The sequence below is a fragment of the Equus quagga genome, unplaced genomic scaffold (assembly GCF_021613505.1).
Source record: "Equus quagga isolate Etosha38 unplaced genomic scaffold, UCLA_HA_Equagga_1.0 146_RagTag, whole genome shotgun sequence".
NCBI classification, from domain to species: Eukaryota; Metazoa; Chordata; class Mammalia; order Perissodactyla; family Equidae; genus Equus; species Equus quagga.
In genome coordinates, this window is record NW_025796728.1 from 9,223,932 (window position 1) to 9,241,846 (window position 17,915).

The window sequence follows — 17,915 nt, forward strand, 5'->3', positions numbered from 1 at the left end:
ACACAAAGTTAGGCAAGAAGATATTTATCACTATGTTCTTTTTTCTTTCTTCTTCTTCTCTCCAAAGCCCCCTGGTACATAGTTGTATATTCTAGTTGCAGATCCTTCTAGTTGTGCTATGTGGGACGCTGCCTCAGCGTGGCCTGACGAGCAGTGCCGTGTCCACGCCCGGGATCCGAACTGGTGAAACCCTGGGCTACTGAAGTGGAGCATGCTAACTTAACCACTCGGCCACAGAGCCAGCCCCTTATCACTACTTTTTTTTAATAGCAAAATGTAGTTACAATTTAACTTCCAACAATGGTGGGTTAGATGATTGAACATTATGTAGCAATTAAAGATACATTAAGCATACCTTGCAGAGGATTTTAGGGTAATCTGATAGAGATTGACCTGTGACCAGTGAGTAATTTCCTGCTCTCTGCCTCTGTCTTCTAGTGTTTTGCTGTGCGCTCTCTGGGCTGGGTGGAGATGGCAGAGGAGGACCTCGCCCCTGGTAAAAGTAGTGTTGCGGTCAACAACTGCATCCGGCAGCTTTCCTACTGCAAAAATGACATCCGAGATACGGTCGGCATTTGGGGAGAGGTAAGTAACAGGTGGAAATAAGTAACGGCAGGCTTATTTAGGTTTTGCTTTGGTTCCTGAAATCCCAGACCTCCGGGAGACGCGATGGGGAAGGCATGGAAGGTATTTAGCAGTTGCTTCTTCCCGTGAAGCCAGGTAGTGTAGGCACGGTGATGTGTCTCTGAGCACTGCCAGGTCCCAGTGAGGACCGAGGCCCTGGGAGAGACCATCTCTCAATGTCTAAGTGACAAGGTCTAACCTGGTATCCTCCAGGGATTCATGGATGGACTTTAGGGCCCAGAAACCCCCTAAAATTGGATGTGCCCATATCTAAGAGCAGTTTCCCAGGAAGAAGACCCACGCTTCTCTCAAAGTATCTTCTCAAAGGGGAATGTGTGACCCCCACATACACAGAAAAATTTTGATGCCCCTGCTCTAAAAGTTGACACATTATCCTTTTTAACACATTCTTCACTTATAATCTGAAAATTGACATTATACGTGAGTTTTGGAATCGTTACGTATACTTTCTCACTCTGATGGAAGTAAATTTGTTTTGAATTTAGTTGAGATGATTTCAGAAGGGAAAGTAATAAGTAAAACTGCCAAATTTGTATAACAGTCCTATGAAACAAGAAAAGCCGTATTCCTGCCGTGCTCTGAGACCGTAGAACAAGCCTGGGGAGCGTCCTGGAACGGCGGTGGCTGCGTGAGTCTGCCCCCACGCTCCACCCCCAGTTAACAGAGCATTGGTAGCGGAAGTCTGCTTTTGGGTTGGGCCGTTTGGAGCTCCAGTCACATTTTAGCCTAGCAGCACTGCCATCATGGGAGGAAGCATTCCTTGGTGGAGTCTGTCTGTGGAATGGGGCTGAGTTGCATTGCCAAGCAGACTTTTAGATCCTGGACGCGGGGGAAGAGGCGAAAGAAGGTTCTCCTGTCCAAGAAAAGGATGCTTTTGTGGTATTTGCCTTTACCATCCTTTCACTGCAATACCTCCCACTTCCCACCCAAATACCCAAGCCTCTCTTTCCCACCAAATTATCCACCTGCCTTCAGTCAAAATGCTATTCTGTCAAAGGAACAAATCTCAGCTAGGATTTAGAAGGAAGGTTGGCATAATTTATACTAACATGTGACAGACTGATGAATCCCACCAGATATTTGCCATTTTATAGGAGCTTAGTAAGATTCTAAAGGAATCTCCAATTGGCAGGATTCCAGCAGGAGAGAGCACTCTGGATAGGGATGTGGGAGGCAGCCATGCCTGAAAATCTGCCGTGCCTTCCCCCCCAACCCACCTAGGCCGTTCTTATTTTTCTCAGTTCTTTCCTCTCCTTCTGAAACAATAAATTCATCAGGCAGTGTTTCTAGTTCGTTGTGTATAAAGTACAGCTCAGCGCTTAGGGTTATGAGCTGTGACTTTTTGCCATGCCTCGCCACACACAGCACAACTCCTTAAATGTTTGTTGAATGGCTGACTGGAAATAAAATCATGACTTTCAGATGAGTGTTTCATCTTTAGATGACATCTGCATAAGCACTGGCTGTTTTGGTAACAAAAACCAATTAGCAGGACTTTACACTGGTCAACCAGAAGCTGCTGTGTGCTGATGAGAAAACTGAAGGGGTCTATGTGGGAAGACGTGAGTGTGCCAGATGAACTCAAGAGAAGCCACGAGGTGTTTTCATTCGGGGACACTCCACACTCACCTAGCCCTTCTCATTTTAGATTACTGGCTGGAAGTTGTCACTGGTTCTGTCGAATATGCAAGGATTGTCAGCAGAGTTAGTTGATGAACTTGGCCTCTTTTGCATTGAGGGGACCAGTTGTGGTTTCTAAACTGAATCAACCCAAAGGAAATGCAACGCCCAGCTCGAGGAGCGCAGACTTGAGGAGCGCAGACTTGACCTCGCTATGGGTCACATCCTACAAAGCCTGTTTAACATATCAGGTGATGATGTCGGCGAAAACAAAGCCTTTCAGAGTCTGTTAGTACCTGCAAGGTGTTTGCCATGAAGCAGCCACACAGAAGAGAGTGGGAGTTACCAGGTGGCAGTTGTACTGGGGGCCACTCACCAGTGGGTCTGGCTGAAGATCTCTTTTAGGCTGCAGTCAATGCTCAATTCCTGCTAGGAAGGGATAGAGAGAGGAGGAGAAGAAGGCACCAGAACCCCCAGACAGCTCTCAGTTATCCCAGAGCAAACCACCTGGAAGGCCCCTGGGGGACCTGGGACCTGCTCCACCCTCTGGTTTGCAGCTTTCCGGGGCTCTCTGATCATGTGGCTCCTGAGCACCACTGCGTGACAGCCCTCAGCTAAAGGCTGGAGGGAAGGAGCCCCGCCTCTAGTGAAAGGGTTGGGTGGGGGACTGCGGCCCACCTCTGTAGCTTGGCTCCTCTCCCCGGCTCTGCCAACTGTTGCTTAGTTACTGGCCAGTTACCCCCCTCTGTGAGGTGCTGGGAAACTGAATCTTTCCAGGACCTGCACCTCAGTCATGATTAATCTACAAACTGGGTAATTAAGAGTTGGCTTTTTGCCCAGGGTCTGGATACAGCTGTGACCTTGGAGTGTCCGCGCACTGGCCCTGCCCTACATCGAGCAGCATGAGCTGCAATTCCCCGACAAAGACGATGGGGGCGCCGTGGGTCCGAGGCGGCCTGCAGCCTGTTGCTCCAGGCTCTGCGGAGTCTGCGCAGCTGCAGGTCTGCCCAAGTTGAGCTTTCTGCCAGTGCTCTCATCTGGAAATGGCTTTCCTGCCCTTTGGGAAGGTTTCAGGTCCTCCTGGATCTCAACTGTAGACTCTCATCTGAAACAGTGGCTGGCAGAGGCCCGAGATACCCGTTTCTGCCCCTAAACAGCAGAGCGTGTGTTCACTCTGAGAACCTTGGATGGGAAACTAAAACATTGTTCTCAAGTTCACATGCTCCGCTTTGGCGGCCCGGGGTTTCAGCGGTTCAGATCCTGGGCGCGGACATGGTACCGCTCATCAGACCATGCTGAGGTGGCGTCCCACATAACACAAGCAGAGGCACTCACAACTAGGATATACAACTATGTGCTGGGGGGCTTTGGGGAGAAGAAGAAGAAAGAAAAAAACTGGGGGGGGGGGCGTCATTCTCAAAACGAGACCAAAGAATGCTTCATCTGTCCGGCTTTGAGATTTGAAGATGCATCGACACACCTCATCGTTCTGCCCAGCTGGAACTCTGTGGCTTCAATGCCACAGCGTCTGGGCTGACTGGCACCTTCAGGAGACACGGTCTGTCAGTTGTACAACAAATGTTCGCTAATTTCATAAAACGATGCCTGAAGGTTTGCAAGGGGAATGAAGTTGAGCTTAGCATTCCTACCATCAAAGAGCCAATACAGATGGAGGACAGGAGACCAAAACTTGAAACCCTGAAGAGCGATGCCACGGACATGGAGGGGTGGCCTCCCCGTGTTGGTATTAGGATAGCGCCCTTGTAGCCGAAGGCATCACAGCTTCCCTGTCAGACCTTGAGCGAGTTACTTACCCTTTAAGCCTCGGTTTCCCCTGCTGCTAATTGGAGATGGTAACAAACCAAGTTCTCAGGCCAAGTTAGAGAGTTCCTGAGCCAGTGTACCTTAAGCACGTGGCGTAATATGTGAGATGTGATAAAGTCATATAAATGTTAGTGATTGTCATACCGAGAAACGTCACAAAGCTGTACCTGCTTTCTGCAGCCAAATCACACAGATGGGAAATGGCGTAAAAACTGAGAAGAGACGGACACCATTGTGGGCCCATGAAGGCCGTTACGGGGATGCCTGGCCGGGTCTGACTCGAGAGGAAGGAATGGGGAGAGAGGGCTTCTGAGAGGACGACGGGCGTGGAGTTGGTACGAGACCAGATTCTCCAGGGAACCCACCATTAGCCTTTTTTCTTAAAGATTCAGAAGTGTAAATAATTAAAAATAAGAGCCAGCTAAAAAGCAGACTGAGGGACACATTTCAGAGGACTTGGAAAGAGAAATTGGGTGTATGAGGGGACTATGAAAGATTTATGAATATTTTAGTCAGAAGAGGATGTTTCTCTCATAGGAAAACAAGTTATAGACCCAAGGGGTGGCTTCTTTTGCTCATTGAAATGACATCCCTAGATAGCCACAAACATCATGAGGATGTATAACTTCATGAGGAAGGTGATATGTTTTCTCATTGACTCCCAGGGGAAGGATATGTACCTGATCCTGGAGAACGACATGCTCAGCCTGGTGGACCCCATGGACCGCACCGTTCTCCACTCGCAGCCCATCGTGAGCATCCGCGTGTGGGGTGTGGGCCGCGACAACGGCCGGTGAGTGCCCTGTGGTGGTGCGGTCATTCGTCACCGCAACAGGTGCCCCACTTTTAGCTTAACACCAGAGTGTGGGCCCGCTGTTATTACACTTCACTGCATGTGAAAGTTGACAGTAGACTCTCTTTAGAAATGTAAAAAATTAAAGCACATCTCTGTTTTCCTGCCTCATAAACCCTCCAGCCTACTCCCCTTCCTGGTTTCTGGACCTCAGACCGTTGTCAACTCTGGATCCTGCCTGGAGTTCTGCGTCTTTCTCCCCCTGCTCATCCTCATTCACCTTAGTTCCCGCCTCACCCAGGCTTCTGAACCCCCTGCCTTTTTTCTCTCTCTCTTCTCTGCAGCCTGGTTTAATCCTTTATTCCATTCAATTGAGTGTCAGCCATTGCAGACACCCTCCTGTTGGTATTTTCTTCTCGAATGCTTGCTTGAAGGGAGAGGTTGTGCAAGCTTTAATCACAAGCTTCAGATCATTAAATCATGACGATCAGGCACTTCTGGGGTTTGGGGTTGGTTTAACTTTTTTAATACTTGAAACGTCTGGCCATATCAAAATTCCATTCAATGTGTATTTTTCTGAAATTCTACTGAAAATTTGTTATTTACAGCAAGTGCTTCTTACTTAGATGTGTTGCGAATTTTCTGTTCTCCAGGATGACTGGAAACAAGGAGTTTCTGATTTTCAAGTACATATTCTAACTAATAAGGTGACAGTTACCACAGACATCATCCTTGGATACCATTGTTTAGTAATAGGGCTACATTAAGTGCACTTAACTCTTAAATTATACTTAGTCCTTGGCAAGTCTCGAGGTACCTGAGGATCTCGTAGCATTTAGGGAAGAACTATAGGATGATTAGTTATTGCTTTGTTGAAAATGGACAAGAGCATTGCAGCAGCGGCTGAAAATCCCAGATGACAGAGATGGCTCTCCTGGGCTCGTGGTTCCAATACTGGGCGTTCTGGTTTGTTGGGGCGTGTAGTCCTCTCTCGGGAGCTCTGCTTTGGCTTATCCCAGCCTTTGTCTACGAAGGCCGGGCGTTAGTGGATTTGATCATCTTTTGATTCAGTTCCAAGTCCTAAGTCAGAAAGGAAAATGGTTAAGCATTCATCAGGCAAAGAACAAGCATTTTTGCTGGAACCAGATGTGAGAAATGGTCTGCAAAGGAGAGAACTGAAGTGTCCTCCAGCTGCTGATTGGATAAACCTTCCTGGGAGCACAGTTGTGTCTTTAAGCGCTTGTAACAGTATGAACAGTGACAGCTGGGCCAGGTGCTTTGGGGGGAATGAGTGGATAGATTATGCATACACACCTGTCATTCACTTGCTTGGCAGAGCTGTAGCGCTGGAGTTGATGCGTTGACATGAATTAATTAATTTTACAAGGAAAATACCTGCTGATGTTTGTTCATCATTAAAAACACTTAGCCTTGATGGAAGGGTGTAAGATGCTTGATCCTGCCCTGGTTTCTGTCCTCTAAGTTTGTCTTTAAGGCAGGAGCCAAGGTGAAGATCACTATATACATGTACAACTAGAAGGGATCGCAGTTTCTTAAGGTTAAGTTGTGAGGGGATTTTATTGTTAGGTTTTCAGTTCACCCCAGCTCTTCAAAGTGAGGCCAAATGCTACACGTTCAGGGAGAAAAAAATGAGTCAAACTCCAGTTGACAAAATCGTCCAAGCTCTGAGACTCAGTTTCTTTCATCTGTGAAATGGGGATCATCATAATGACCACAAAGCAAGTGTGGATGTGCCTGAGTGTGTGTATAGTAATTGGCCCAGTGATGGGCACATGGCAAATGCTTAATGAATGTTAGCTCTTGACTTGTTAAAGCAACATACACTAGCAGATACAGCTAATTACATGGCTTCCTTTTATAGACGGGTGTGGAGTATGGTGGGGTCAAACCTCAGGGAGGTTTCAAGGACAGTTTATCATTTGATACATAGGTTGAGATGTTGTACCAGACACTATGAGTTCAGTTGTCCTGCAAAGCACGTAGAGGCCCCACACCCCCTACCCCCTAATGATATCAGTGTAAATTAGGTTGCATTGCCTTGGTTATGTTTTTGAAACGTGGGCTGTGTTACTCATGTTTTTTAAACCACTTCTTACTCTTACTCAATGTTAGCAGAGAGGTATAATTTAGAAATCCACTCAGGGTTCCACATCAGCTGTCAGGACCTCAGCGAGCTCATGTAGTGGTTGGGGGCCCTTGAGCCGGATTGCTTTTGGAAGGAGTAAATTAAAAAGTAAGTTTGCCAATGAAAGGTTCTGTTTCTTCCCATTGGTCCCCTGAGTTTTCATTCCCTAGAAGAAGGGGCCTTTGTATTCCTACTTTTTTTTTTTTAACTTACTTTTGCTTTTGATTCTTTTTTTTTTTAACAGCAATTTACAAGAGCAAATTCAATTTGTAATGCTGCAGAGGAAAGGGGTTTTCACTTTGCATGAATAAAACATAAAAGTGTTTCATTTTGCTTGAGAAAACGAGCCCATTTCGCATTCTCTTTTGTAGCTTTCCTTGCTGAGAAAATGGAATCTCTTAGGGGATTTCTTGATGTGGTTAAAGTGAAGAGGAAAAGTATGTGTACCAGAGGCTGGAAGGGTGCAGAATCTTTCTTGAAATTCAAAATGTCTCACTGAGCCATGTAATTTCAAAATTTATAAAGTTATTTTGGATTTAGCATTTTCTTAAGGTTTTCAAGTGGATTTGGTTTGCTCTAAGGAAATTTCTCATGGGGTAGGTTTACTTTGGGTGAGGAGGTGATCAGCCGTGAGGCCCTGCACTGATCCCCAGGGTTGATTTGGAGACGCGTCTTATTACGAATGGCTGAGGAGTTGCAGCCACATCAGGGGACAGTCCTCTGTGGGGTGTTGGTGGTTGTGGGACTGAGCTGAAGTTTCTGTCTTGTTCTCCAGAGGTATTTGCGTTTGCATTATTGCCTGACAGAGGGGGAGCCCCCTCCTCTCTCTCGGCTATTCTGTACTTTGGGTCCTTTTCATCATAGTGAGATAAATGTCAAGGCTCCCGGACACAGAAATGAAAGGGGTGAAAGGGGTTCCTGAGCCTTGTATTTCCAATCAAGGCAGCCCTGGGGAGCACCCAGCTTGATCTGCTTGGCTCCTGCCCACTGTGGGGGGCCATCGTCATGTGTGTGAATGGCTCTGGTCTCAGAGCTGGCATTTTGCCCCCAGTGGCCAGGGCAGACAACTGCAGCGCCACTTCTCATCTTGTCTCTGTGGGCCTGCCAGGCCACCATTCCAAGGATGGATGGGAGGGATTTCATGACCCTGTTTCAGGGGTCCGTGCTGATTCCCGACCACAGCTCTCTTCTTACTCATTCAGCCCCTGGGAAGCAGCTTTCTCCTTATTCTTTTATAGAGGTATCAAAAGCAAGCAAACATAGTTTCCGAACATAGGGGAGTTTAAACAGGGACTTTCCTCACCTCTTGTGACAGATATGGGTCTGTCTTCTGGGAAGGGCCAAACAGATCCTTGGGTGTGTTGCCAACAGGCAATAGGGTCTGCTAATCCCATCTGTTTCCCATGAGAAAGGCAAATGGGTGAATGGTATAGTTGAAGGGTTTCAGACCCCATAAGTGGTGGGTGACTTCCAGGTGGGTTTCCCAGGTGACTTCCATCAGTACCATAGAGCACTGATCAGGTAAGATGTTCATAGACTTTCCTTGAGGAAAAAAAAAGATCCTAGGGTCATTTGGGAAACTGGGTTAAACATAGTGCGACAGGCCCCTTTACCCTGGCCCTTCACGGAGGTTTTCCTATGCTCATGTGCGCTGGAACCCTTTTCTTCATGGAAAGGCAGTCACGTGGAATACACTTTGGGAAATGCTGCTCTGGTCAGTAAACTCATTGATTTAAATTAGTGGCAACAGTAGATGGCTGCTTTTGTTTTTAAGAAAAACTGGAATTCCTTTTAATAAATAACTGTTATAAGTGGAGACTGGTGGGCCTGCTCCAACAAAGGTAAAATTCCTTCGTATTTAGTAGCAGCTATTACAGCCACGTGCACATGTGCTTTTTAAAAAGTGCTTTCTTATGCAGGTTACATGTTGACCCCGTGATATTGTTTACGCTTATAGTTTGCTTAGCAAAGCCTCTCTTCCTAGAAGGAGTTTTATACATCCCTTTCCTGTTTTTGGTAAACAATTTTTAACAAAATTTTACCATGTGGTAGATTATTCATAAATTTCCAAGTGACTTTATCTTTGACTTAATTGCTTTATCTGATTAAGATCTCCGGGAACTTTTATCTAAAGAATACAGTAAGCCTCAAGTGTACTGAGTATTTCTTTCATATTCTCTTTCCTAGAATATTCCCACCTGGTTTTATCCACCAAGACCCTGGTGTACGCTGTTTTAGAAGGCAGTTGCCACACGTAGTTCATACTCTTCTTTTCCTGCCAGTGTTGTCTTGTTTTGATTTCTGTTGAAAAACACTGCTTAATTTTAGGGCGGGGGGAGAAGGGGAATGTGGAGAGTCCTGAGTATTACTGGAGTTATTAAAATATGCAAAACTTTAACTCAGAGGGTTTTAAATTTAAAAGATGGTTTAGTAACCATTGTCTTTCAACCTCTTTATTTTAGAGACTAGGACTGTAGGCCAGGAGGGTGTGGTTTACCTTAGATGACCCGCCTAGTGGTGGCAGGGCGAAGAACAGAGTCCTGGTATTTTCCTCTGTCCAAGCAGGACACTCCTCTGTTGATCCTGACAGGAGATGATAGATGGTCTAAAATAACCTGGAGTCGGTGGGGAGACCAGACTCTACAGCCTGCTCCCTGTCCTTAAGGATCTGCCTTCTTAATTGATGAGAGAAAACTGCAAGTGTGGATTGAAAACAGGGGTGGAGGAGCCGGCCCGGTGGTGCAGCGGTTAAGTGCACACGTTCTGCTTCCGTAGCCCGGGGTTCGCCAGTTCAGATCCCGGGTGCAGACATGGCACCGCTTGGCAAGCCATGCTGTGGTGGCCGTCCCACATATAAAGTAGAGGAAGATGGGCATGGATGTTAGCTCTAGGGCCAGTCTTCCTCAGCAAAAAGAGGAGGATTGGCAGCAGATGTTAGCTCAGGGCTGATCTTCCTCAAAAAAAAAAAAAAAAAGCAGAGTTTGACCAACTATGCCCCAAGCTAAGATTGGTTTTTGCACCTTTACTGGATTGTTTACAAAAAGGAAAAAAGAATACACCCATGGGAGACCCAGGACAGCCCAACTCTTTACAGAAAGAGCATTAGAGTAATAATGCATTCAGAATACAATTAGCGACCTTTGTGGCTGGTGTAGGAAGTCACTGTAGAAAAGGCAAAGTCCTTTCCACCAGCTCTCTCCTTTCCCACTGGCATCTCAGTTCTGCCAGCTTTTCCTGGGGTCCCTGTAAGCATTGCTCAGCCTCACTGCTGCTCCTAGAGCTAAGCCTTTGTGTACTGAATAGGGGCCAGGCTATGGCACCAAGTGCTCTGAAGTCCACTGGCTGAATACAAGAGATTGGTTCTCCTGTAGCAGTCTGCAGCGGGTGGTACCATTGGAGGGAGGTAGCCCTGTGGCCCCTGGGCCCCGGCTTCTTCTAGATTGTTGCTCTGCTGTCCCTCCAGTGTTGTCCTAGTCTGACCAGGCTGAGGGACCTGGAACTTGCATACCTCATATTGTGCTCACATTCTGTTCATATCTCATTAGGACTCTGGGAATGGAGTTTCTAGCTGGGTCGAGAATTGCCAAGTTAAAACTATTATCAAAAAAGAAGAGGTGAAATTACTAGCATTCTGACGCAGTCTGAAAATAAATCACTGCAGCTTTCCTAGCCTGTTGCTTCCTCTGCCAGGTACTAAGCTGCTGTCTCTCAGCTTCGAACCCACCCTTCTCTGCTCTGCTTTGTGAGGCTGGGGCTGGGACTCTGCAAAACACATTTCTGCATCTCTGGTTTGCCATCTGTTAGACTCTAACTGGAAGGAAGCTGCAAGGCTGGGGGGAAAGAAGGGACTTGGTCCCTCCTTTGCTTCCTGTTTCTGTGAGCATCATCCCAGAGAAGCTTCTCCATCCCACTGTATCAGTTCTGACTCCACTTCGCAGTTTTCCCGACACTCACGGAAATGCAGAACCAGCTTCCTCACACCCCTTCTTCAGAGCCACCAGCAAACTAGCTGGCATGCCCTCTGGAAAGATCTGGGTCCATGGGACTTGGGGCCCCTCCTTTGAGCCTAGAGACACTGGCACCAGCCAAGCAAGGCCTCCTCCTCAGTGTCAGAGGGTTTTGCTTCATGGGGCTCCTCCCCCAAGCTTCTAGGTTTTATTAATTCCAACCTCTGTCCTTTGTTCCCTCAACCCTGCAGGTCACAGCCCCCTCTGGCCGTTGCTGCCTCCATGACAACTTCTTCGTGTTCCCTTTTTGCCTTTTTAGTTACCTAGTTACAGTTCCTTATATAACCTCTCTGTTCAGATAACGGGTATGGTTTCTGTCTCCTGCCTATGCTCTCCCTGGCTGACCCTTGAATTGAATTGGCGATGACTAAGGGAGGCAGCCGCTTACCCCAGCACAGAGGGCGTGTCTGCCACAGGCAGGGTGTTTGAGAGAGCTGCTTATTGAGCAAGCGAATGAGTGTGGCTGTTCTGACTGTTCAGCTATACCACCCTGCAGCTGACACAACCACGCTTGTGCCAATGAAACTTCTTTTCTCAATTGGTAGAAGTTGGCAGTGATAAAGACCAGTTGTGTTTTAGATGACAGGGATCTAGAAATGGTGGGCCTCTTGGTTTTCGAGCTAATCTGAAAATTATCTCTATTCTCCCTTTGCCATTGTTTCTTTTCCTAGGAATAGTTGGTGGAGGGCTGGGGGTAGGGGGGCGGTGCTCTCCCTATGGAGGATGGAGAGCTTCCTAATGGCATCTAGTCAGAGGGTTCTCTGAGCCAGACAGTAATGAAAGATTGATGGAATTCCAAGATCTGCTGATAAAAGTTTAATCTAGGGTTTGTGCTGTCTTGCCTCAGGGAGAAAAGTCTTCAGGGAGAGCGCCATAATTCTCTCCCTATGCTACAGTATTATCTTGACCTCTAGAACTAATTTCTTTTTAATACAGCCCCATGATAAGCAGAGGCATCACGATCTACTTGGCCATTTTGCTGACTTACACTGTAGTTATATTTTATCTCTTTAGAAGTGGCTTCCTTGCCGTCTATTAATCATTCTGGGATGCTTGCTAATACTTTCGGCTTAGAATAACCTTTAAGGAAAGACATTGTAAGTGATCGTCCAAGAAAAGTTTCCCTCAGAGGAATGTGTAAAGGTGTTTGCAAGCAGATCTTGCATGGTGGCGCTGTCCCTGTTGGTGAATATATGAAGACAACCTTTTCTTGTGAGGAAGGCGTCATCCATTTTGATAACTGGTTCGGTGCATAATCCAGCATTTCTCATAAGCCTGTTTCAGCGCCAGCCAGTGAAGTGTGGGGGCTTGAAGTTATCACGTCAAGAGAGAGCAGGAAATTCTTTTGATGATCCCTGAACAACTTGCATCTCGCCCTTCCCCTGAGTCCCAAGCCAGATGAAGAACGGGCCTTTCTGGATGCAACGTGAGGGCGATCCGTCATGTTTGGCTGCCGTGATTCTCGGTGTCGGTCCTCAGAGTACCATGATCTTCTTGGAATACTTGGAGCTTCCAATTTCAGAAGGAAGAGTAGTGTTAGTGGAGAAATACCTAATATAAACATGGATCAGGGTCTTAGAGAGCAGAAAAAGTTGTAACTATTCTAACCCAGAGCCTCGCTTGGTTGATAGCATGTTGTTTATGCTCAGTAAACGATGGGCGTTTGTGAATTGCTAAAAGCTCGTGTTGTTGCAGATGAACAGCCGTCACTGCTTTTCATACTGCTTTTTCTACACAAGTCATCACCTCGAACCCTTTTACTCAAACATAATTATCCAAGGTTTTTGGCTTCATGGTGAGTCCAATGATTGTGAACATAATGTAGCTCCTATGATCTGTTTCTACTCGCAGAACACTGACATCAAATGTGTGAGGTTTCCGCACCAGGCACTTCTCCAGTTCTCTGTGGATGCCAATGGGCGTCCTACAATTTAATTCAATTCTGTCACTACCTGGAGTTAGTGCAGACCCCACAGGTCAAGGGCTCAGTCCCACAAGACAGCTCCCCACTTTAAATGCCAGTCACAAGCCGGGGCCACCCATACGTCTGACCAACGGGCTATAAATCAGAAGTTCCTTCAACCCCTCCTGAGGTTGGATAATTTGCTAGAACGGCTCATAGAACTCATGGAAAATTTTATTTACTATTACCAGTTTGTTATAAAGGATATAAATGAACAGCCGGAGAAGAGGTACGTAGGGTGAGGTTCAGAAGGGTTGTGAACACAGGACTCCTGAGCTTCTGTCCCTGTGGAGTTTAGAGTATGTCGCCCTCCTGGCACCTGGATGTCTTCACCAACCCTGAAGCTCGCCCAACCCTGTTGTTTAGGGCTTTTAATGGAGATCCCATTACGCAGGCATAATTTATTAAATCGTTGGCCATTGGTGAATGGTTCAACCTCCAGCCCGTCTTCCATCCCTGGAGGTGGAAGTGAGGTGAAAGTTCCAGCCCTTTAATCATGCCTTGGTCTTTGTGGCCACCAGCCCTCATCCTGAAGCTATCTAGGGGCCCCCAGCCATCTCACTGGTATGCAAAAAGATACTTTTATTACTATGGAGATTACAAGGGTTTTAAAATCTCTTGTGTCAGAAACCGGGCTGTAAGACCAAATATAACAAAAGATGCTCCTATCGCTCGGGAAATTATAAAGGTTTTAGGAGCTTTATGCCAGGAACTGGGAGGAAGACCGTATTTATATTTCTTCTTATACTACAATATCACAGTAGCACAGTCACTCACTGAGAAGAAAAATTTGAGAACATCAGGCGGAACTCGAGGAGTCTCGCTCATACAATTTTGTCACGTTTTTGAGAGCTAGAGTTGGTCAAGAGAAGCAGTACTGAAGTAGGAATCCCACTGTTTGCAATTTAATCGTGACTCTCCCCTTGCACTGATGTTGAGGGACGCTTAGTGTCCCAGGCTCTGCGTCTGCAGTGGGGCTCGTTGCTGGGATGGCAGAGATGTGGAGGTGCTTTCACAGAAGTATCATGCATTGTCCCTGGTGGCACTATTTTTAGTAAGATAATATTTCCTTGAAATATTGCCCTGGGTCAACCGTAACATTACAGTCATGCGTTGCTTAACGATGGGGATATGTTCTGAGAAACACATCTTTAGGCAATTTTGTCGTTGTGTGAACATCGTAGAGTGTACTTACGCAAACCTAGATGGTACAGCCTACTACACACTTAGGCTATGTGGTACCAATCTTATGGGACCACCATCATATATGTGGTCCGTTGTTGACCAAAACGTTGTTATGCAGTGCATGACTGTATAAAAAATGGGGAGAAATTGAAACACATGGGAGGTTAGTATTATTCTGTCTTTGACTTTAAATATCTAAAGATCTTCCATTATTGGTTCCCTGTGGGTCTTGACTGATGAGTTTGATGCTTCTTCAAAGGCTAACATTGATGTTTAAAGCTCCCTAATGGTTTTGTATTTTTCTAAGCCTGTTATTAAGCCGGGCTTGTGTTTAAGTATCACAGCTGTGCCTTAAAACCTTGGAATGAATTGTGTTTAGTGGAGTTATTTTTTAATAGAGAAAACTGAGAATTTATGGAAATTATCGTGTAATGAATTTTCAGTCCAGTCACTTGGGTTCCAAGACTTCCCAGTGCTGTCACACGTGTCAGCATGAGCTGCACCAGCTTTCCCACTGGGCCCCATTTCTATTCTCCTGTTCGCTGGCCTCTCTCCTTAGGTAGGAAGACAGTTGAGTGATGTTCCCTGTTCTCCCTCTCAGCAGCAAGCAACCTCTGGGTCCCATGTTTCTTTGTTATAACTTCCACTGGGAATTCTTTTCTTCTAGACAATTCCCCAAAGGGTACCCTGGGGAAACGCTCTTTAGAGAAGGGAAGAAGAGAAAGAGATTCAAAAGCAGGAGTTAAGATACTCAAGTCGGGCCAGCCGGTGGAGTTGCGGTTGAGTTCACACGTTCGCTTTGGTGGCCCGGGGTTTGCCGGTTCGGATCCTGGGTGGGGACATGGCACCGCTTGTCAAGCCATGCTGTGGTAGGCGTCCCACATATAAAGTAGAGGAAGATGGGCACCGATATTAGCTCAGGGCCTGTCTTCCTCAGCACGAAAAGAGGAGGATTGGCAGCAGATGTTAGCTCAGGGCTAATCTTCCTCGAAAAAAAAAAAAGATACTTGAGTCAAAGTCCTCAAGCAAGCACCTATTTTCTGAGAGTGAAAAGGGCTGGGAGCAGAATCACACAGCCATGGCTGTGGTGGCCAGCGGACAGAAATACCATTCAGACTTTGGACCAAATGAAAATAAGTGAGACACGCAGTTAATTTTAAACAGAAAGAGTAAATCTCTCTGAGCCCAGGAAGAATCATTTAGACTATAAATAAAAGAACACAGAGTGGGTGACAGACTGGATCTAGCACCATTCGCGTATCTAGAGAAGTTGGGTCGGGGGTGGAGGGAGAGAGAGTCAGAGAAATAAAACCTACAAAATTCAGTCATTCAGTCAGATATTTTACACCAGCAACATACTGAAGGGGAAGAGATGTTTGAAAGTGCTGGGGTGGGATAGGTTAGGGAGGGTTCCCCATTATAGACTCTAAAGGAGACTGGGGGGGTACTGACAGGGCTTGCTGACATGGCGAACAGACTGATTGAGTAATTGGGAGGGAGGGTAGCCCTGAGAAAGCCAACTAGACGTGGGCTGCCCTTCTCTCTGCAGGCAACGTCGTGTGTTTCTAATTGCATCTCTAGGCCTAGGCACCCACCCTGTCTTGCCGAGCCTCCCCCATTAGATGTGGCTCCAGTGCATTCTCAAGAGCTTGTTTCTTCCTGCACAGAGCTCCCTGGCCCGTTGGAGATTTGCGTTCAGGCAGGGCTCGTGCACCGTACCCTGAGCTGCCCAGCTCAGGATGTGGCAGGCCATAGTAGACTTGAGAGTCCCTTTGTTACTGGAAAAGTGTTCATGGCTCCTGCCTCTTGATCCCTAAATCCTTTCCTGCCACTCCCCTGTAGGAGAACTCCTAAGAGCAAATTTGTTGGAAACAAAGCCAGAAAAACCTAAGTCTCAATCTTTAACTCAGTAGAACCAAAGGTCTCTGTTTGGGCACTGAAATCAGATCTGTCCCAGGAAGCAAGCTAAATAGGGAATGACAGCCTGCGAGATAAGGGTTGCAGGAATTTTACATACAGCACCTGTAGAGGCAACAGTATCCTTTTTCTTTTAAGAGTTAACCCTTCTTTGATTACCAAATCGGTGCAATAGATAGTTCATATTGGAAGTATCCAAGCTAGTATTCTAGATTCATGCATCCATTCACTCAACACATGCTGAGTCTGCTGTGGTTAATGGCTCTGCCATCTCATCAGCTGCACAACTTAGGGGTACTTTCCCCTTCCCACATGCAGGGAGTGGTCAAGCCCTAATGATTCTACCTCCTTAGCATTTAGGTCTAAGTCTAATTTTCAAAAAGTTAAAAAACAGGCTCTCATAGATGCAGTGACTAATAAGCAAAGCTGGGAATAATCCAAATATCCATCAGCAGGGGAACAGATAAACAAATTGTGGTGTATTCATACAACGGATATTTACCCAGCAGTAAAAATAAATCAACCACTGATAAACACAGCAACATTGCTGAATCTCAGAAGAATTGTGCTGAAAGAAACCAGACCAAAAAAAAAAAAGAGTACATACTATATGATTTTATTTCTATGAAATTCTAGAAAATGTGAGGTCAACTAATCTATAGTGATGGAAAGCAAATCAGTGGTTAGGTGGGGAGGGACAGAAGGTGGGGATTATAAAGAGGCAAGAGGAACCTTCGGGGGTTACAGATAGATTCACCACCTTGGTTGTGGTGATAGTTTCTCAGGTGTATACACATGTCAAACTCATCAATTTGTATATTTTAAGTATATGCAGCTTATTGTATGTCAATTATATCTCAATAAGGCTGTTTAAAATATAATTTTAGGGGGCTGGCCCAATGGTGTAGTGGTTAGGTTTGTGCACTCCACTTTGGTGGCCCGACGTTCGCCGTTTCAGAGCCAGGGCACAGACCTACACACTGCTCATCAAGCCATGCCGTGGCAGCATCCCACATCCAAAAACTGGAAGAAGATTGGCACAGATGTTCGCTTAGGGCCAATCTTCCCCACCAGAAAAAAAAAAATTTTTAAATATATAATTTAAAAAATATACAGTGAGTAACGTGTCAAAGATTTATTTAACTCGTGATTGAGGGAAACCAGCAGGACACCAAAGCCAGTTCAAAGATATATAGGAAAGGCTGAAAATCTTCCAGAACTGCTAATCAGGAAACACATGTGCTTTCAAGAATCCCAAAGAACCTCAAGAAGGATGAATTACACCCCCCCACAAACACACCCCCCACCTAGGCACATTCTAATAAGATGATTGAAACCAAAGGCATAAAGAAAATCCAAACAACAGGCAGAGGAAAAGAGAAAATGTTAAAATAAATGACTAAGTTAGATACAAAACTGGTTAATGTTCTACTGACAATAAAATCTTCACCTTTGGGGTGATCTTTTTTGGGTTTTTTTTGACAGAAACTTGCAGAAATTACTTACAACTTATTAATCTTCTACAAATTTACAAATAACTTCACAGAGTCTGAACCCTAATCACTAGTAAAAAGTAAATCAGACAAAGACGCATTTTCCTAGAGCTGGGCTGTCCGGCACAGTAGCGGCCAGTCGCGGGTGGCTCTTGAGTACTAGTCTGAATTGAGATGTGCTGTAAAGTGTAAAATACACACCAGAATTCAAAGACTGTGCAAAATAAAGGATGTAAAGTAGCTCATAACATTTTATACTGGTTATATGTTGAATGATAATATTATGGAATGTTAGATTAAATGTATTATTAAAATTAATTTC

The 17,915-nt window shown here is 45.8% G+C and overlaps 1 protein-coding gene across 8 annotated transcripts in view; it reads left to right on the top strand.

Moving 5' to 3' along the window:
- Nucleotides 1–17,915, top strand: part of LOC124232924 (amyloid beta precursor protein binding family B member 2) — a 364,177-nt gene that overhangs the window by 286,357 nt on the left and 59,905 nt on the right. For all 8 annotated transcript variants that reach the window (XM_046649842.1, XM_046649840.1, XM_046649839.1 and 5 more), the window contains 2 exons: nucleotides 439–585; nucleotides 4,755–4,882. In XM_046649842.1, the coding sequence (XP_046505798.1) occupies nucleotides 439–585; nucleotides 4,755–4,882 (275 nt within the window). The remainder of the gene's footprint in view (nucleotides 1–438; nucleotides 586–4,754; nucleotides 4,883–17,915) is intronic.